Source organism: Elephas maximus, chromosome 1, assembly GCF_024166365.1.
Source record: "Elephas maximus indicus isolate mEleMax1 chromosome 1, mEleMax1 primary haplotype, whole genome shotgun sequence".
NCBI lineage: Eukaryota > Metazoa > Chordata > Mammalia > Proboscidea > Elephantidae > Elephas > Elephas maximus.
In genome coordinates, this window is record NC_064819.1 from 164,142,468 (window position 1) to 164,163,449 (window position 20,982).

Below are 20,982 nucleotides of genomic sequence, written 5' to 3' on the forward strand. Positions count from 1 at the left end.
GCAGTTCTATTCTACACACACGGGGTCATCATGAGTCGGAATGGTCTAGATTGCAACTAACAACCACAAGAGGTGTATTAGTGATCACTAGCTGCTCAAGAAATTACCCCAAAACTCAGCATCTTAAAACAACAAACATTTATTCTCTCTCAGTCTCTGTGAGTCATGAATCCAGGAGGGGTTAGCTGGGTGCCTCTGGCTCAAGGTCTCTCGTGAGGCTGCAATGAAGATGTCAGCCATCTAAGGTATTTATCAAGTGAGGTGAAAATGTATGTCCACATAAAAACCTGTACACAAATGTTTGTAGAAGCTTTATTCACAATTGCCAAAAATTGGAAGTGATCAATAGATGAATGGATAAACAGCTGTGGTACATCCATACAACTATATTCATTCCGTAATGAATGTAATTATTCAGTGATAAAAAGAAATGAGCTATCAAGCCACAAAAAGACATGCAGGAACCTTAAATGCATATTGCTAAGTGAAAGATGCCAGTCTGAAAAGTTATATACTGTATGATTCCAACTATACGACATTCTGGAAAAAGCAAAATTACAGCGACAGTGAAAAAAATCAGGGGTTGCCAGGAGCTCAGGGCAATGGGAAGGAATGAATACATAGAACACAAGGCATTTTTAGGATAGCAAAACTATCCTGTATGATACTACAACAGTAGACACTTGACATTAAGCATTTGTCAAAACCCATAGAACTGTACCATACAAGGAGTGAACCCTTATGTGAACAATGGACTTTAGTTAATAATAATGTACAAGTATCGGTTCATCAGTTGTAACAAATCTACCACAGGAATGCAAGATGCTAATAGCAGAAACAATGTGCAGGGGAGGGGGAAAATGGGAACTCTCTATACTTTCTGCACAATTTTTCTATAAACCTAAAACCGCTCTAAAAAAACTGTCTATTGAAAATAATAATAATATAGCGGAAAAAAAAAGTTAGCCAGGGCTGCATTCATCTCAAGGCTCAACTGGGAGAGGAATTGCTTCTAGACTCACTCATATCACTGTCAGCATGCTTCAGGATCTCGCTGGCTGTTGGACAGAAGCAGCCAGGGGTTGTCTGCCACATGAGCCTTTCCATAGAGCAGATCACAACAGACAGCATCCCTCAGAGGCAGCAAGTGACAGAGCAAGAACGGGAGAGAGGATGACCAAGACAGAAGCTACAGTCTTTGCATAACCTAATCCCAGAAGGAACATCTCATCACTTCTGCCTTATTCTATTGTTAGAAGCAACCTACAGTCAAGGTCAGGGGATTACAGAAGATGAACACCAGGAGGCAGGGGCAAGGACCATCTTAGACACTGCCTACTACAGGAAAGGAGTACATGGCTGGTACAAATGGTTAATGTGCTCAGCTGCTAACCCAAAGGTTGATGGTTCAAGTCTACCCAAAGATATCTGTGAAGAAAGGCATGGAGATTTACTTCCAAAAGAAAAATCAGTCATTGAAAATCCTATAGAGCACAGTTTTACTCTGACACACGTGAGACTGCCATGAGTCGGAATCAACTTGATGGCATTTTTTTTTTTTTTTTTACTATAAGCAGAAAAGATCCTCATTTCTCAGCATTCAGAAATGTGTGGAGGTTAATGTTTTTTTAATGTTATGATATCTGTACTTTAAAATGCTTCCATGAAAAAAAAAATAAAGCAAGTATGGCAAAATATTAACTTTAAATCTCAGTGATGGGTATAAATATATTCATTGTACTATCCTTTCACCGTACCTATTCAATCTGTACACTGATCAAAGAATCCAAGAAGCTGGACTATATGAAGAACACGGCAACAGGATTGGAGGAAGACTCATTAACAGCCTGCGTTATGCAGATGATACAACCTTGCTTGCTGAAAGTGAAGAGGACTTGAAGTACTTACTGATGAAGTTCAAAGACCACAGCCTTCAGTATGGATTACACCTCGAGCATAAAGAAAACAAAAATCCTCACTACTGGACCAATAAGCAACATCATGATAAACGGAGAAAAGATTGAAGTTGTCAAGGATTTCATTTTACTTGGATCCACAATCAACATCCACGGAAGCAGCAGTCAAGAAATCAAAAGACACATTGCATTAGGCAAATCTGTTGCAAAAGACCTCTTCAAAGTGTTGAAAAGCAAAGAGACTAAAGGTGCACCTGACCCAAGCCATGGTGTTTTCAATCACCTCATATGCCTGGGAAAGCTGGACAACAAATAAGGAAGGCTGAAGAAGAGCTGACACCTTTGAATTGTGGTGCTGGCAAAGAATATTGAATATACCATGGACTGCCAAAAGAATGAACAAATCTATGTTGGAAAAAGTACAACAAGAATGCTCCTTAGAAACAAAAACAGCAAGACTACATCTCACATACTTTGGACATGTTATCAGGATGGAACAGTTCCTGGAGAAGGACATCATGCTTGTTAAAATAGAGGGTCAGCGAAAAAGAGGAAGACCCGCAATGAGATGAACTGACACAGTGGCTGCAACAATGTGCTCAAGCATAGCAATGACTGTGAGGATGATAGGACCAGGAAGTGTTTCGTTTTGTTGTACAAAGGGTCGCTATGAGTCAGAAGTAACTCCACAGCACCTAATAACAACAAAAATTTTCATAATAAAAAAATAATAAACACCTGATCTTATTCGCTAATAATGGGTCAAGGGCATAGTAGTTAAGAGCTCAGCTGCTAACCAAAAGGTGAGCAGTTCAGATCTACCAGAGATCCTTGGAAACCCTATGGGGCAGTTCTATTCTGTCCTATAGGGTTGCTATGAGTTGGAATCGACTCGATGGTACTTAACAACAAGAACAAATGCTAAATCTTAATTGACAACATTAGGCAGACTTTCTACAATGTTTAAATGGACAATTCTAAATAATCCTCATCTAAAAGGTAAATTAAATCAGCTATTTCAGGGCTTATCTGGTACCTAGGTGGCCTGACATTCTCATCAGAATGGCTCTCTTCTTATCATCTGGACTGTGAAATCAGTAAGGCCAGAAACCACACTAGACAATGAGCTGTATGTAGGCACTAGAACTATATCCCCAGTACACAGCCCAGTGCCCAGCACACAGTAGGTGCTCAATTAATACATTTATTTTTCAGTAAATGGCAACTATTTTATAATATATTGCTCTTAAATTTTTCAGACTAAAATTATCCCGCCCAATGCTTGATGGCATGGAACTCTGGGGTCTAAAACTCTGGGGCTCAACCAAGGACTTGTATAGGTACTGAAGCTCATATGAAGTTCTTCATGAAGAACTACTTTGGCTCTCCCATACTGCTACAGTCTACTGTCCCATGGAGGTAACATGGTCCTCTAAACCAGGCAGCACAATAGTCAGGCCCTTAAGTTCTCATAAAAGAATGTCCAGGGCAGGACCACTGGGTGTCTAATGCAATGAGCCTCCCTTTAACCAACAATGTGGAAGAGCTATACACCTCTGGTGGTTACCAAAGAATTACATGTAAAAGAGCTCTACCCCTACACTAAATTTGATCAGAAAAAAAAAAAAAAAGATGAACTGTATTAAAGCAGGTCCCCAAAGAAATGCCTTTGGAGCTGCAATTCGATGATAATCTTTTCAGCTTTCCTTAGGAAAAATTTTAGAAATGTTTATATTCGAAAACACTGTCGAAAAGAAAACCCACTGCACTTACACAACATCCATGGAAGAATCTCTTCCTAGAATTCAGGACAGAGAAAAACATGTGTCCCAACTGAAGAATACAAATCTATCCCTATACATTTCCCTTTTTACCTTCATGCCAAAAAGCTCCCAGTTAAACTGTACCCAATTCCAGGAATAAATGCATTCTAAGAACACAACTTTTTTTTCTCATTGATTTCTGAAATTTTTGTATTAATGTTGACTATATCATATTGCCCTCTCCTATGCATCTGAGCGTTATGGATTGCCTTAAATTCCTTTTGGAAGTTAGTTCATTCATCAAATATTTATTGAGTGCCTACTTATTTACCAGACCTTCTCCCAGACACCAAGGTTAGAGGGAAGGTAAAATAAATAAATAAATAGGTCATCAAATTCCTTGAAAATGAAATTGTCCACAGGCAAGGTTGAGGGAAAGGGAGTGGGGGGGGGGGGGGAGGCGGGAAGGAGGAGCACATGAAGCACCCAGACAAGTACAATATAGCGCTTCCAACATGGAAGTACACACAAAGTGAAACAGAAGCACAAAAGAGAAACACCCAATGTAGGAAGTCCCATGGAGTGGGGAAGGTTGAGGAGAACATAAGAAAGTTTCTATTAAGTGGAAATAAGTCTTGAAAAAAAAGCAAGGCAGGGGAAACAGCCTATGGGAAGGTACAAAGGTACAAAACAGCTTGATATGCTTCAAGGAACCAAGGGCAATCTGGTGTCCACCCACATAAATCTTTAAAATTACATGTGAAACTGAGAAAATGTTTGCCTCAAACATCATTCAGTGATAATATCTCTACGATAGAAATAGATAAATTACATTTTAAAGAAAACCTTAAGATTCAATGGGAAAAAATGGACAAAGGATTGGAACTTAGAATTTCACATAAGAAACAAAAATCTAAAAGAGAAAAATAAAGCAACCTTAAGAAACCAGTTTAACCAAAGATACAAAAGATTAGTCCAAAGGACTAACGGACCACAACTACCACAGCCTCCATCAGACCAAGTCCAGCACAACTAGGTGGTGCCCAGCTACCACCATTGACTGCTCTGACAAGGATCACAATAGGGGGTCCCAGACAGAGCTGGAGAAAAATGTAGAAGAAAATTCTAATTTACACACACACAAAAAAAAAGACCAGACTTACTGGTCTGGCAGAGACTGGAGAAACCAAAGAGTATGGCTCCGGACACCCTTTTAACTCAGTCCTGAAGTCACTCTTGAGGTTCACCTTTCAGCCAAAGATTACAGAGGCCCATAAAACAAAACGAGACTAAACGGGCACACCAGCCCAGGTGTAGGGACTAGAAGGCAGGAGGGGACAGGAAAACTGGTAACAGGGAACCGAAGGCCAAGAGGGGAGAGTGTTGATATGTCGTGGGATTGGCAACCTATGTAACAAAACAATATGTGTATTAATAAAATGAGAAACTAGTTTGCTCTGTAAACCTTCGAATAAAGTACAATTAAAAAAAATTTTTTTTAAAGATAACCAGTTTATAATGAAGCAGTAGTTTTAACTAATAGTTTTAACTAATAAAAGATCTGACGCTGGAAAGCCTCCAGTAAAACTAAGACTTCAATCTTTTGCTGATCACATTGTAAATTTGCACTTCTCTTTAGAAACACACAGCAATGCCTAGGAACAAACCTAACAATGTTTGTATTCTTTCACCCAGGAACTTCACTCCTATGAATTTATCTCAAATAAATAATTCCTCAGAAGTGATGCATGTAGATATTTAATTAACCGTTATCTATAACACAAAAAAAAAGGACCAATTTTAAGGGAACAATGAAACAGTCCCCTAACAATGAAATAAAATACACAGCAATTACAGCAGATAATCTTTAAAATATGACATACACATACAAATTTTTAGAGTTTACTTTTAAAATGAACAGAAATACAAAGACATGTGTACATCATAAAGTTACACAAAATATTGACAAAGCTGAATTTTTCTAGAGCCCTTTGTTAAAGAAATCTTTCACTCTTGTGATCTAGAGAAGGTTTACCGCAAACAACTGACCTAGATGGACTTAATGACCTACTTTGTTTAAATAACTTCGCAGTTGTTGTTGACAGTTGCCATCTAGTGGATTCCAATTCGTGGCAACCACATGCATGCAAGGTAGAACTGCTCCACAGGGTTTTCAAGGCTATAACTTTTCTGAAGTAGATCACCAAGCCTGTCTTCCGAGGCACAACTAGGTGGGTTTGAACTGCCAATCTTTATGCAAGTAGTCAGAGTGCTTAATCATTTGTACCACTCAGGGATCTTAAATAATTTTCTTGTTTTTGCTGTGTTCCATGGAGTTGATTCCAACTCATGGCGACCCTATAGGACAGGGGAGGACTACCCCATAGTTTCCTATAGCTATACCATGGACTGCCAGAAAAAGCAATGACCTGTCTTGGAAGAAGTACTGTACAACCAGAATGCTCCTCAGAAGGGAGGATGGCCAATCCCTCCTGAGAACAGTGAAAAAAGAGGAAGACCCTCCAGGAGATGGACTCAAACAATCCTATTGTGAGAATGCCAAAGTACTGAATAATGTTTCATTCTATTACCTATAGGGTTGCTATAGGTCCATACTGACTCCTCAGCACCTACCAACAACAATCTTTACAGGGGTAAATCACCAGGTCTTTTCTCCTACAGAGTGGCTGGTGGGTTCCAACTTCAGTCCTTTTGGTTAGGGGCTAGCTCTTCAGCACTGCTCCACCAGGACAGCCCTTAAATAACTTTAGATAGGCTTTGCTCTTCCTTATCTTCCCAATCTTCCTCTTTCCCACGCCTGGAGTACTAAAGGGTATGCCCTGATACGGATAAAGACTGGCTACACGGTGCTATCTTGTGACTTTTGTTTACATTTTTCTTCTCTCCCTGTTTTTTTAGTAATCATTCAGGAATTGGAACCCTGAAATTTAAAGACAAAGTCAAAGTCACTTTTCTCAGAGGAAGAAGAAGCCAGAGTGCTCCCAGGAAAAACTGGAGATCAGACTGCTTCTGTCAGGTTTACACCAACTAGTCTGTGTTTCTAAATAAGCCAAAAAATTTCCAGGAACTCGGTACTTATTAGCATTTAATTTTATTCTGCTAAACGTATTTTGTTTTGTTTTATTTTCGTGAATAATCAACATATTTTTTACCAATGAGATAATAGCATTGAAAATAGAAAAGAAAGGAACCACAGCTCAGGGCTGCAACTGCCTGGTCCCTATCAGGATGCAAACACTTTAGTGACAGCAGGCCCTGCCCCACCAGTTCTTGGCTATTTAAGGCTGGGGTGGGTGGGGGGAAAGCAGGCCATCTGTTCCTCCCTCCTCCCTCAGGAAGTCTGGATTGGAGAGGATTCACGAAAAAAAGAGTTGGTGCTTTCAGAATATCTGATCTCATGGCCCTCTCCATTAGTGAGCTGAGAGCAATTTCAGAGTTACTGAATATTATGTAAAGACCGTTCAGAGTAAATCACTCCCACTTCAAAAGGTGAGTACAGGACTCCAGTAAAAAGCTTAGGCTGTCGTCAGAATCCAATCAATACAGGTAAAAACAGAATTTACGATCCCCAGGTCAAATTATTGCTATTCTTGCCTGTAATTTTAACCAGTCACCAAAACAAACCTACAGAAGTTGACCCATTCATTCCCTAGCCTCGCTTAACCTCATTTGACTTTTTCATCTGTAAAATGAGACTGTAAAATAAATAGCTCTCAGGGGCATTGTAAGACTAGAACATCTCCAAATGCTATTAAAAATAGTGTCTAAAATTTGCCAGCACAACAAAAAAAAAAAAGCTGCAGTCTACATAATAGTACATAAAAAGCTGCAGTCTACATAATAATTGACATGGAAAGAGGGAAAAGTTGGGCTAAGTACCATATAGTCAGACCCAACCAAGGTTATCCTCAACAAAACTGTTAAGTAGACCCAGTTTGTTCTGATTTCGGGGGCAACCATCACCGGAGTCGCTGGGTGGCGCAAACAGCTAAGCGCTCAACCACTAGCCGAAAGGTTGGTAATTTGAACCCACTCAGAGGCACCTCGGAAGACCAACTGGCAATCTGTTTCTGAAAGGTCACAGCCTTAAAAACCCTAAGAAGCAGTTCTTACTCTGCATAACGAGGTCGCCATGAGTGGAATCGACTCAGTGACAAGTAACAACAACAAAGCAACCATCACCACTACTACCAAATTTTTTTCATAACCTCAAACAGAAACTCTTACCCATTAAGCAACAACTTCATTGCCTCCTTCTTGAGCCCCAGTAACCACCAACCTATTTTGTCTCTATGCATTCTCTTATTCTAGATATTTCATGTAAGTGGGATCATACAGTATTTGTCCTTTTGTGTCCAGCTTTTTTCGCTTAGATTGCTCTGATTTTTATCACCTCTGACAAAAGACTACAATTTTCTCTCTTTTGGTACCTGCCCAAACTGAGGCAGGTATCAAACTATGGTCCCCATCATGGTTCTTCCCTGCCGCTTGCCCTCCTTCCAGCACCCAGGCCTCTCCATCCTCCACCTCTGCCCTACATTTGATCACAGATGTGTTCAAGAACTTTAAAAAATACCTTTCCCCGGACCCTGCTCCCAGAGTCTCTGAATTAACTGACCTGGCATGCGGCCAGTGCAGTCGTGTTTCAAAAGCAGAGAAGTGATTCTAATGAGCAACCAAGGCTAAGATTTGGAGAGCACTTACAACCTGCTTTCAGGCTCCAGAACGTTTCTTGTAGTGTCTACTTTCTTATAACTGTAGATTTTATCAGTCTAGCAAGATTGACAGGCATTCCCTTTCTCTGTCCTCTGTTATTCGGCATATGCTAAATGTGCTAAAATATGAATGTTGTCATTGTTAGTTACCATCGAGTCAATTCTGACTAATAACAACCCCGTGTGTGTGAAGTAGAACTGCTCCATTGGGTTTTCAAGACTGTGAACTTTTGGAACCAGATGGCCAGGCCTGTCTTCCCAGGTGCCTCTGGGTGGTTCAAACTGCCAACCATTCAGCTAGGAGTCTCACGCTTATCCGTTTGCACCAACAAGGGTCTCCAAAAAATTTGAATAACTATAACCTATTATTTCTCACCCTTTTCAACTACCTAGTTCTGAACAGTCTTTTCCCCCATCAATGTCACTGGGAGGCATGATGTGTGGCTGCTGTGTCCCAGCAGCTTCCTGCCATGGCCTGAGCACCTAATGTGGAGATGACCTAGGCATCTCTATGTGGTACTGTTTAGATGATATCATTAAACAGAGTAGGGAAAACAGATATCAAAATAGCCTATTCCCAAACTTTCTTAAAAACAATTTTACTACTAAAGTGGAAGATTAGAAGAGAAGCTTAATGGAAATCAATGATTGTTCGAAAAGTAGATTTAGTAACAACGGTGTGGTGAAATGAGTTCCTTTATATGGCCTTTTGTCTTGGTTCTTTGGATAAACTGCTTGAGGGATTTTTCCCCTAAACCCTGAGCAGCTACCTTTGCCCTTATTTTCTACCCCAGAGGGTTTGTTTCTTTTATCCAGGTTGATTGACATTTCCCGGGTAACTGTAAACAAATTGTGGTTTGATACTTTTTGTCTGGCCCTGGGCCACAGCCTGCCCTGTGACTGGTATGCACCTTGCAGGGCTTGGTGAATATACTATGCAAATGAAGTGACTGTAGACTATGCAAATGAGTGAAGGCCTACTATGCCTACCTAGAGGAGACTGGGAGGGGCCATGCCTTGAAATTCACAAGGAGTTGGGTATATAAGCAACAAACCCCATAGAGGTTTCTGAGGGAGAAAGAAGCAAGAAGAGAAGAAGCAGAAGGTAGACAGAAGAGAGAAGAAAGAAGAAACAGAGAGAGAGAAGGCAAGGGACTTCCTAAAAGAGCTGTAACACAGGTCAAGAGCTGTAACACTGCAGATGGAAACAGGCCCAAAAGGGGCCCAGCAGCAGAGCTGGTAGTGACAGACAGCAGGGCTAAGAGGTGCCTGTCCTGAGGGGGCTGAGAAGAACCTGTCCTCAGGGGGCCAAGAAGAGCCTCTTCTCAGGGAACTGAGAGGTGGCCTGTCCTGAGGGAGCTGAGAGGCGGCCTTCACGGTTGAGAGGAGCTGAGAGAGCTGCTGTCCTTCACTGAAAAAGAGAAACTTTGCCAACGTGCTTCTTGATCCCGATCCTGAACCGTAGCCTGTTGATCCTGATTCCAAGTTGTACTCTCTTCCTTAATAAACCACTTAACTGTAAGTATGGTCTGTGAGTTCTGTGTGGCCCCTGCAATGGACTATTGAACCCAGAAGAGAAATAGAGAGTGCAGTAGGAAAGATGGCTGGTGTCAGAATTGGTAAAAAATTTGGAGAGTGGAGGTATGTCTGACCTCCACCTCATGGCAATCAGCTTTGAGGTGACCCTGGTCATTATTCCTCCCTGAAGTTTGACAGATTCTAACACCACTACCACTCACGCCATTTTATAAGGAGTGTAGAGTATACACAGAATGACTTACTGTGCTGAGCCTCCAGAAAATCTGAGTGGTGGATGAAACTTAAAACACAATCCAAGAGCCCAATTAGAACAAGAGTGAACTAATCTCCACTTTGGTCTCTATCTTGTTTTTCGACTTGGAAAAATGTCTCTGCTATTCTCTCTAGGGAATGAATATAAAATCATGAAACATCTGTCATGGATTCAATTGTGTCCCCCAAAATGTATGTCAATTTGGTTAGGCCATGATTCCCAGTACCGTGTGATTGTCCATCATTTTGTCATCTGATGTGATTTTCCTATGTGTTGTAAATCCTACCTCTATGATGTTAATGAAGCAGGATTAGAGGCAGTTATGTTAATGAGGTAGGACTCAATCTACAAGATTAGGTTGTGTGTTAAGCCAATCTCTTTTGAGATATAAAAGAGAGAAGCAAGCACAGAGACATGGGGACCTTATACCACCAAGAAACAAGAGCCAGGAGAATAAGAATAGTGTGTCCTTTGGACCCAGGGTCTCTGCACTGAGAAGCTCCTCAACCAGGGAAGATTGATGAAAAGACCTTCCCCAGAGCCGACAAAGAGAGAAAGCCTTCCCCTGGAGCTGGCATCCTGAATTCAGACATCTAGCCTCCTTTCTGTGAGAGAATAAATTTCTGTTTGTTAAAGCCGTCCACTTGTGGCATTTCTGTTATAGCAGCACTGGATAACTAAGACATCGTTAGAACTGGAAAGACCTCCAGAGATCATCTCTAGCTAAATATCTCAAAAAAATTAAAAAAAAACTCACCAGCTGTAAAAACATTCCTTCTCTGTGAGATGGTACAACCGCTTTGGAAATCGATTTGGTGCTTCCTTAAAAAGCTAGAAATAGAACTACCATATGATCCAGCAATCCCACTCCTTGGAATATATCCTAGAGAAATAAGAGCCTTTACACAAACAGATATATGCACACCCAGGTTCATGGCAGCACTGTTTACAATAGCAAAAGATGGAAGCAACCAAGGTGCCCATCAACGGATGAATGGATAAATTATCGTATATTCACATAATGGGACAGTATGCATCGATAAAGAACAGTGACGAATCTGTGAAACATTTCATAACATGGAGGAATCTGGAAGGCATTATGCTGAGTGAAATTAGTCAGTCGCAAAAGGACAAATATTGTAAAAGACCACAATTATAAAAACTCAAGAAATAGTTTAAACAGAGAAGAAAATATTCTTTGATGGTTACGAGATGGGGGAGGGAGAGGGGTAGTCACTAATTAGATAGTAGATAAGAACTACTTTAGGTGACGGGAAAGAACACACAACACAGGCGAGGTCAGCACAACCGGACTAAACCAAAAGCAAAGAAGTTTCCTGAATAAACTGAATGCTTCGAAGGCCAGCGTAGCAGGGGCGGGGAATTGGGGACCATGGTTTTAAGGGACATCTAAGTCAACTGGCATAATAAAATCTATTAAAACATTCTGCATCCCACCTTGGAGAGAGGTGTCTGGGGTCTTAAACGATAGCAAGCTGCCATCTAAGATGCATCAACTGGTCTCAACCCACCTGGATCAAAGGAGAATGAAGAACACCAAGGACACAAGGTAATTAGGAGCCCAAGAGACAGAAAATCCAAAATCCAATGCCGTCAAGTCAATTCCGACTCATAGCAACCCTACAGGACAGAGTAGCACTGCTCCATAAAGTTTCCAAGGAGCGCCTGGCGGATTCAAACTGCCGTCCCTTTCGTTAGCAGCCGTAGCACTTAACCACTACGCCATCAGGGTTTCCTAAGAGACAGAAAGGGTCATATAAACCAGAGACTACATTAGCCTGAAACCAGAAGAGCCAGATGGTGCCCAGCTACAACTGATGACTACCCTGACAGGGAACGTAACAGAGAGCCCCCGAGGGAGCAGAAGAGCAGTAGGATGCAGACCCCAAATTCTCATAAAAAGACCAGACTTAATGGTCTGACTGAGACTAGAAGGACACCAGAGGTCATGGCCCCCGACCTTCTGTTAGCCCAAGACAGGAACCATTCCCAAAGCCAACTCTTCAGACAGGGATTGGACTGGACAATGGGTTGGAGAGGGATGCTGGTGAGGAGTGAGCATCTTGGATCAGGTGGACACTTGAGTCTATGTTGGCATCTCCTGCCTGGAGGGGAGATGAGAGGGTGGAGGGGGTTAGAAGCTGACGAAATGGACACGAAAAGAGAGTGGGGGGAGGGAGCAGGCTGTCTCATCAGGTGGAGAGCAATTGGGAGTATGTAGCAAGGTGTATATAAGTTTTTGTGTGAGAGACTGACTTGATTTGTAAATCACTTAAAGCACAATAAAAATTTTTTTTAAAAATCCTCCTCAGCTGTCATAACGGTTATCCAACCTCATCTTGAGTTGTAATCTATTGTCATTTCCTCTCATATACATTCCACACTCTTTCTGTCCTTTCCTCCCCTCCCCTATTATGCCAGTCATCTGCAACAACACCAAAATCACTACCACTTTTTGTTTTTGAAAAGAAGCAAGTATATGACCCTTAAATCCTCCCTTCTCTAGGCTATCCATTCCAGAAAAGACAGTTGCCATCAAGTCAACTCCGATTCCTGGCAACTCCCACGTATGCCAGAGTGAACTGTGTTCCACAGGGCTTTCAATATCTGATTTTTCAAAAGTAGATCACCAGGCCTTTCTTCCAAGCCACCTCTGGATATACTCAAACCTCCAACCTTTCAGTTAACAGCTGAACATGTTAACCATTTGTTCCTCTCAGGGACTCCTAACCATCCCCAGTATCCTCAAATTCCTCAAATAAAATTATTTTAAGACCAACCACCTTCCTAAACTCCCTCTTCTGGATACACACTAGATTGTGCGTTTTCTTCTTAAAAAGTGGATCCCAGAACTGAACATCACACTCCTTTGTTCAACAAACATTTGTCGGATGCCATGCTTAATGCATGCCAGGCACTCAGGCAGACCCAGAGATGAATCCACCGGACCATGCCTGACGGAGCGCAGAGTCCAGCTGAGAGAGGGTCAAGCCAAACCACTGTGAGAAGGTGCAGGCAATGTTCTGATGAAGAAGGCACCTGGTGCCTGGAAGTACAAAACAATTCTGCCTGACACACTCTGGGACAGTTCCAAAAAGGTTTCTTTAAGGAAACAACATTTTTTAATACTTTTTTTTTTAATGTGGTAAACATATAGATAGTAAAACACTTGCTATTTCAACAAGCTTCACATGTATAGTTCAGTAACATTAAATATATTCATCATCTTGTTCAACCATCACTACTAACCATTTGAGGAAGCAACTTTTAAGCTGAGACACTATACTCTGCTTATACAGCCTAGGTTTTTATTAGCTTCTTTGGCACAGCCCATCACTCTGGTGACATACATTGAGATTGAAATCAACTCACAGTCCTTAATCTTTTTTCATATGTCTCTTCCCACCTTGTATTTGTGCCATTATATTTTTGGAACTAAGTACAGAATTTGACATTTATTCCTATTAGGTTTCTTCTTGTTAAGGTTGAAACCTCTGATCCCTGATTCTCCCTTTCAAGTTTTTAGCTATCCTCCCACCTAGCATCATTCAAAAACCATTAAACATGCCTTTGCAGTTGTCAACAGGTCATTGAGAAAAGTACTAAACCCGATAAGGTCAAATGCAGAGTCCCTAGAGGCCTCCCTTCCAGTTGATATCAATCCATTAACTGAAACCGTGAGGGTACAGCTACTCAAACAGCCATGAATCCACCACAATCTAATCCCAGGGTTTTCAAACTTTTTTCTTTGGGAAGGAAAGCCCTGTGTCAAATAAAACCTGACAGATTCCCAATATATAAACAGATAAAGAGGAGCTGCTCTAGGTGAAGCAGGAGTGGGGAGAATCACACTTGCTAGGGCACCTCTTCTCCCTACCATAGCACTCAAGGAAACTTGGTGAAACCATATGAATCCATGAAGCACCCTTTGAAAATAAGATATCTTGCCCCCAAGAATATCATGAACGGGCTCCAATAGCTTGATGAAATCAAAAGATTATCTATTCAGGTAGTAAGTCCAGCAAGTCAAGAAGACACAGTAGTTACTTTTTAATACAATTTATTCACAATGAACTAATAACAGTCCTTCATGAAAACCAACCATGTATGTATTTAATAATTCATTCTAGTATTTTATTTTGTAATCCGAATCTATTCCTCCCACCCCTTTTGAAAATAGGAACAGTTTACTATTTCCATCTTCTGATATTTTTCCTATTCTTTCCATTTCTGAAAGATTATAATAGGAGTCCCAAGATCAGATATTTAATTTTCCACATCCTAGGATATCATTTGCTTGGGCCTAGAAACTTGAGCACTCCTAGACTATAAGCTTCTTGAGAGTAGAGACCGTTTTTATTCATCTTCATTTCCCAAGAGCCTAGCAGAGCATCTGCATTAACAGATAGAAAATTAATGTTCAAACAATTAGTTTTCTTGTTAGTCTAATTAGTTGTGAAAAATTTTTAAATGTTCATTTGTTGCCTTCTCATCTAGTTTGGATTTCAAGTCAATTTACCCATATGGAAGCAAATTACGAGTTTAGTGTTTTGAATTTATTCCTGTCGTCACTTAACTATGCACCATTAATAAAAAAAAAAAAAAAAAAAAATTTTTTTTTAAAGCCTTTAACTCTCCCAAGTGGTCTTACACAGCAAAGTCCACTGGGCCCAACCTCCTGACACCCACCCTGCTCATGTCTTTAGAGCATCCTTAGCAATAATGATCATTTCTCTAGTTGTGTCTATGACCAAACAGGAGCCCTGGTGGCACGGTGGTTAAGAGCTCAGTTGTTAACCAAAAAAGGTCGGCAGTTTGAATCCACCAGCTGCTCCTTGGAAACTCTATGGGGCAGTTCTACTCTGTCCTATAGGGTCGCTATGAGCCAGAACCAACTCGACAGCAACAGGTTTAATGGGTCATCAAAGAAAACTGATGCAACAGGTATCAACCATCCCTTGAGATAAACGCACATTACTTACAAATGATCCACACTGGTCACCTAATATCAAAAAAAGCCGAACTCGTTGCCGTCGAGTTGAGTGGATTCCAACTCATAGTGACCCTATAGGACAGAGTAGAACTGTCCCATAGAGTTTCTAAGGAGTGCCTGGTAGATTTGAACTGCTGACCTTTTGGTTAGCAGCCATAGCACTTAACCACTATGCCACCAGGGTTTCTGTCACCTAAAGATATACCAATTTATATGATTTCTCCCATGGTTAAAGGCTCAAACTCCTCTCACCCCCCACGCAGCTGGAAGACTGGAAAGCTGATGACATAAGGGTGCGAGCAACAGAGGAAAGACAGAGCAGCAAGTGCCCAAAGTAACTTAACTTTCTGGCTAACATCTCAAAACAAAACATCAGAGGCTCCATCAAAGAACTATACTATTAAACAACTGTACAATTTCAATGTTTCAGTGTTACAATCTTCCTGCTAGAGAAATCTTTGTAATACTTTTCTTAGGAAAAAATACTAAAAGTTGAACTGTTTAATAAACAAATGTGTAAAGCTTTGCTACTTTTGAAACTATGAAACTCAACTTCAGAAAGTATGTAGTAATTTCTACTCCTGTCAGCAGAATACATTACTGCCATTACTTCTCTTAAAAAAAACAAAAACAAAAACTGCTGATTTCATTGACAGAGGTGTGCCTGACTTTTTAACTTGCATTTCTCTGAAAAGGTTGAACATTTTTTCATATATCTATTCATCATTCATCATTTTTGTGAACTGCCTTTTAATGTCTTTTGCTCAATTTTCCCCTTCAGGTATTCTCCTTTCTCATTGATTTATAGAAGCTCTTCACACATTACCCAAAAGCCCTGCTAACGACCAAGTGTCCTTCTCCATCAGCCTGTCGCATGTTACAAATATCTATCCAGCTGAACATTTTCACTTTTTATTTTATTTCTGGTGATTTTTGACATACAGGAGGTTTGTTTTGTTTTTTCATGTAATCAAACTACGCAATTTTCTATAGCTTCTCCCATTGGTACCATGTTCAGAAAAACTTTCCAAAGTTCAAGATTATATAAAAGTTTTCTGGTACCTTTATGTTTTATTTTTTACATTTCAATGCTTAATCACTTGGAATTTATTCAGATGTACAACATGAGGTCAGCACTGTACTGATCTTTTTCCAAATGGTTAGCCAGCTGTCCCAACACCATTTACTGAATTCATCTGTCTTTGCTCCACTGATTTGAAAGGCTGCCTTTATCATATACTGCATCTCCACTCACATATTTGTCTCACAGGAATCTCAGATTCAGTATATTCACAACTAAAATTCATGATGTCCCATCTCCTCCAGTGTTCCCCAACTCTGTGAGTGGCTACTCCATCCACTGTTTTCATGTCAAGAACTTGGCTATTTTTGATCTCTGCCCTCCACTGGAAAACCTGGTGGTATAGTGGTTAACAGCTATGGCTGTTTGAATCCACCAGGTGCTCCTTGGAAACCGTATGGGCTATTTCTACTCTACTCTTCAAACTGCTGACCTTTTGGTTAGCAGCCAAGCTCTTAACCACTGAGCCGCTAGGGCTCCATTTCACACATAGCTCCTAAATTCAAATGATCTGTTTTTGAATTGTCATAGCTAAGTCTCAGCACAGAACCATGTCTGCCCAGGCAACCTCCAGCCAACAAGATAAACAAGAGCATGCCATTCTACTCAACCATCCTCACCAGCCCATGGATGTCTGCTGCTCTGGGATTCTCTTTGAGGGGTTTCCCAAACGTAAGTAAACCCAATGTGTGCAGTAAATCCAAACACAGACAAGTGTTATAACATGCTAGTAAGAAGAAACCCAAGATTACAAATGGAAATGAAAGGCATAAGAATACAGCACTTGCTGGACATGCACACGAGATGGGTCAGAATGATCAGCATCTCTCTCAAACATAACCTGATTTCACCAGGTGCACAGTCCCATCTTCTGAGCAGATATGCTTATAAGCAGCCTTTTAAACCTAACCTTTTTATAAATAGAAGAGCTTCCTTGCTCAAAATCACCCCTTTCTCACAACACATTCAGAAATGCCGGTATCACTTACAGCTAGGTAGTGATGCCGCACCATGTTCCATACTCTGTCACATGGGGCCTCACCACACTAGAAAGAGTCACATGCAAGTCAGTAAGAACAGAAACACATGCTCCTGGAAATGAGAGGATTTGGTTAAATGGTGGGACTACTACCTACACGTGAAAACAAATAAACCAACCCAAATAAAACTTGAAATGGTAATAACCAACAGTGCTTTACTAATCATGCAGAAAGTCAGGACATAAAGAACAGAAGGCATGGTACATTACCTAAAAGCCCTGCTAACGACCGCATGTCCTTCTCCATCAGCCTGTAAATCTCTTCCTCGGAGAAGCGGCCAATGCCATGACCGTGCATCTCGCGTTTCACAATTCCTTTCGTTATGTGGCACACAACCCACCTCAGCAGGTTACTGAAGGGACCACCACCACTAAGGGAGAGCATCTTCCGGGTCTCATTGAGATTGTCCACCCACTGGCAATAAGCTAACGTCCTGGAATTGTGTGGAAACAAGTTACTACTGTGCATCAGATACATATCACCTCCAGAATCACTTTTGAATGAATCATTCAGAATTTAGTGCACTCTGGAGGAACTGAATAATTCCAGCTTTTACAAAGAGCAATCTGCATGGCAGGTATTACAACAGGCTCTAGATAATGCCTAGACATAATGGCCTGCAAGAGAAACCATAAAATATCCAGATAACAGCACCATTTGTTACAATGCCACCAACCCTCCCCCAGTACCCTCCCTCAGACTTCTCCCCATCTCCCACCTCCCAATGCCATGCTTCTGCTTTCTCTGATGCAACTCCACTGCAGACAAGTAGAAACCCACTTTTAGAAGCGTTTTAGTTGGGATGATAGTACCTGTGGGGGAACAGGGGAGAAGGAGGTAATAATTGGGGGGCTGGCATCATTCTCTTTCTTGACCAAGTGATGGTTACACTGGTATATCCTTTGTGTTCATTAATTAAGCTGCATATTTTTATTTTATATACTTTGTATATGCATTTTATATTTCATAAAAGATTTTCTTCAAAAAAGGATTGGGGAATGGATATACCTGTTTATGTTTATTATCAATTATATAAATTATAACTATTACATAAATGATTCACTCTCCAGAAAGTCAACTCTCTGCTTCCATTTGTTCTCAAGGACTCTACAGGGAATAAATCACCAAAGGAACTCGGAGGAATCATATTTCCCATCTTGCAGCAAGCTCATCCATCCAGGTGCTCCTGCTTAGTATGTATGGACAGTTAAGCAGCTATTCACAGGCTGTACATTCTGTTGGTCGCAATATCCAGGCTTTTGCTAATTTTGTTCTCTGAACCTGTGCAATTACGGGAATGTTTTTATGGCTAATAGTGTTGGTAAATACAAATTAAAAGAGTTTTGAGGTAAATGCAGTGGTGGGAGTCCAGGCATAAGATATTTCAGTTTTTCCCACATAATGAGCAATAAAAAACGTACTGGCAGTCACCTCTATTCCTGATGCTGGTTGAAATAGCGTTAATGGCCACTTAGGAAAAATAGCTTAACAGAACACAAGGGATGAAAGTGAAATTGCAGCTACAATGAAATGCTATTTTCTATCACATGGAAAATAAAAAAGAACAAAGGCAGAAAGAAAAGGGCCTTGAAATTTTTATCATTTCATAGTTCTCTTCTTTGGAGGGTTCTCTTTTTTAAAAAGAGAAAATGAAAAAGAAACAGAAGATCACTCTAAAATTTTTGAAGCATTTCTGAATTTTACTGAAAATTCCTACAATCAATTTCAACACACTCTCTGTATTGCATCCATAACTCTTCTTTATTATCCTTTTTTAAATGTCTACAAATTGTGTTAGGAAAGCCTTCTCTCTCCTTTGTAAGCCTCTTGATATATTCAGGAGTCAAGAAATGGGTTTTGCTGAAAAGAGGAAAAGTACATTGCAATGGTGGCTAATTAACGTGTACAGTCAGAGCACTCAATGCTCTTTTGATATAAACTATCTCACATTAATTTTAGTAAATTCTATGTAAACATGAAAACTAAATGCTTTTCTACTTGCTCTTCTCTTTACACCTGCTGTAACTGAAGTGACCATTTTCACATCCCATTAGAACAATTCAGCACTTTCATTCTAATTGTACTAGATCTAAATTCACAGTAAGGGTTTTACACCATCCTTGCTTGAGAAGTCAATGGTCTCAGGATAAAACTAAATTATCCTAAGTTGAGCATGACGAAGTAATAATAGCATCCAAGAAGCATCTAAAGAGTAGAGGAATGTGCTGGCTCTGACAGGTTGATGTGGAAAAAAAATACATTCTTTGTAGACAAATTACGTGGGGTTTATCAAAAAGCATAACTGATCTTGAAGGGTGAGCACGACTTTACAAGGCAGAGCAGAGGGAGAAGGCATGTATGTTTAGAGCAATGGATGGTTGGTGAACTGCAAGAACCTTGGTAAGGCTGGGTCGGATATGGGCTACTTGTGAGCGTGCTAGTGAGAAAGGAGGCTGAAAGGGTGAGTGAGGAGCAAATCAAGAGGGCCTGATGTCAAGGGTATTTAACTTTATTCCAAATGCAAAGGTAAACGGCTGACAGGTTTTAAGCAGACAAGAAACATAAGCCAATTTGTGGTGATATAAAGGAAGTTGAAAGTTGAAGAAACTGGGGGTAGGAAGGCCAGTTAGAAGACCAGGCAGAACTGATGCACTGAACTAAGGCAATGGCAGAGACGATAGTGAATAAGGGAATAAATACATAGAAGAAATACCAAAATAGGAGAAACAGCATCTATTGACCAAGGGATATAAAGGACTAGGTATAAGGAAAAATTGGATATTTTCTCCTAGATCAGTGGATGATAATGAGCGGATCATCCACTAGGTTGAGGGGATTATGATGCCATTAACCACTACTGGAATACACAAGATAAAACATACTTGGGCAATAGAAGATGAGTTAACCTCTTGCATTTAAAGTGCCCATGGAAACCCAAGTGAAGATGTCCAAAAGGTTGAGGACTCAGGAGATAGGTTGAGACTCAAGATAAAGAACTGGTGGGTGGCAGCATATTGATGGTAATTTTAAAGCTATAAGAGGAGATAAGGTCACTTAAAGAAGCTTCTAGGCACAATAAAATATGATTAAAAAAGACACTTCTAGGATGAGTAGTGTTAGAGACACTACAGTTAAGGGCAAGTTAGATGATAAGACAGCAAGGGAGGAAGGGCCAGCTTACAGAGAAGTAGGGACACCTCTTTCTCTGAATGGAGAGGAGGAGGAGGTTGCAAGGGGTGAGGGGCTATATACAGAGGTTGAGTTCCTGCCTGATGACTTCAATGTCCTCTGTAGGGCAGGAAATGAGGCAGAAGACAAAGACGTGGCAATGGGTAGAGAGTTTTAGCAGAGTAATGGTGGTCTGGAGTAGCAGGTCGGGATTGGAGAGGCAGCTGTTCTGGGCACACAGGTAGGCAAGGAGATTCCATCCAAGCAACAGTGTTAAGTTTCTCTACCTGCATAAGCAGGTCAAATGTTAGGGTACAAAAGAAGGAACACTGGGTTGATTCAGAATTTTGCAGTTGAAAGTAACTTCAGAAACTGTCGGTCTTCCTCTCTTCTCTTTCCTGCCTGTTTTCTTGATTTCTCTTCCTCTCTTTGCTTCCCCATACCCAATACTGTAGACCTGTTTCAGGGAAAA

General features: G+C 40.7%; 1 protein-coding gene across 7 annotated transcripts in view; it reads right to left on the bottom strand.

Annotated features, from left to right (window-relative positions):
- The window catches only part of FAXC (failed axon connections homolog, metaxin like GST domain containing), a 95,078-nt gene that overhangs the window by 53,637 nt on the left and 20,459 nt on the right, over positions 1-20,982 (bottom strand). For all 7 annotated transcript variants that reach the window (XR_007518875.1, XR_007518874.1, XM_049897784.1 and 4 more), the window contains one exon: positions 17,552-17,775. Coding sequence is in view for 5 of the 7 variants with exons in the window: in XM_049897784.1 (XP_049753741.1) it covers positions 17,552-17,775 (224 nt within the window). In the remaining 2 variants the exon portion in view is untranslated. The remainder of the gene's footprint in view (positions 1-17,551; positions 17,776-20,982) is intronic.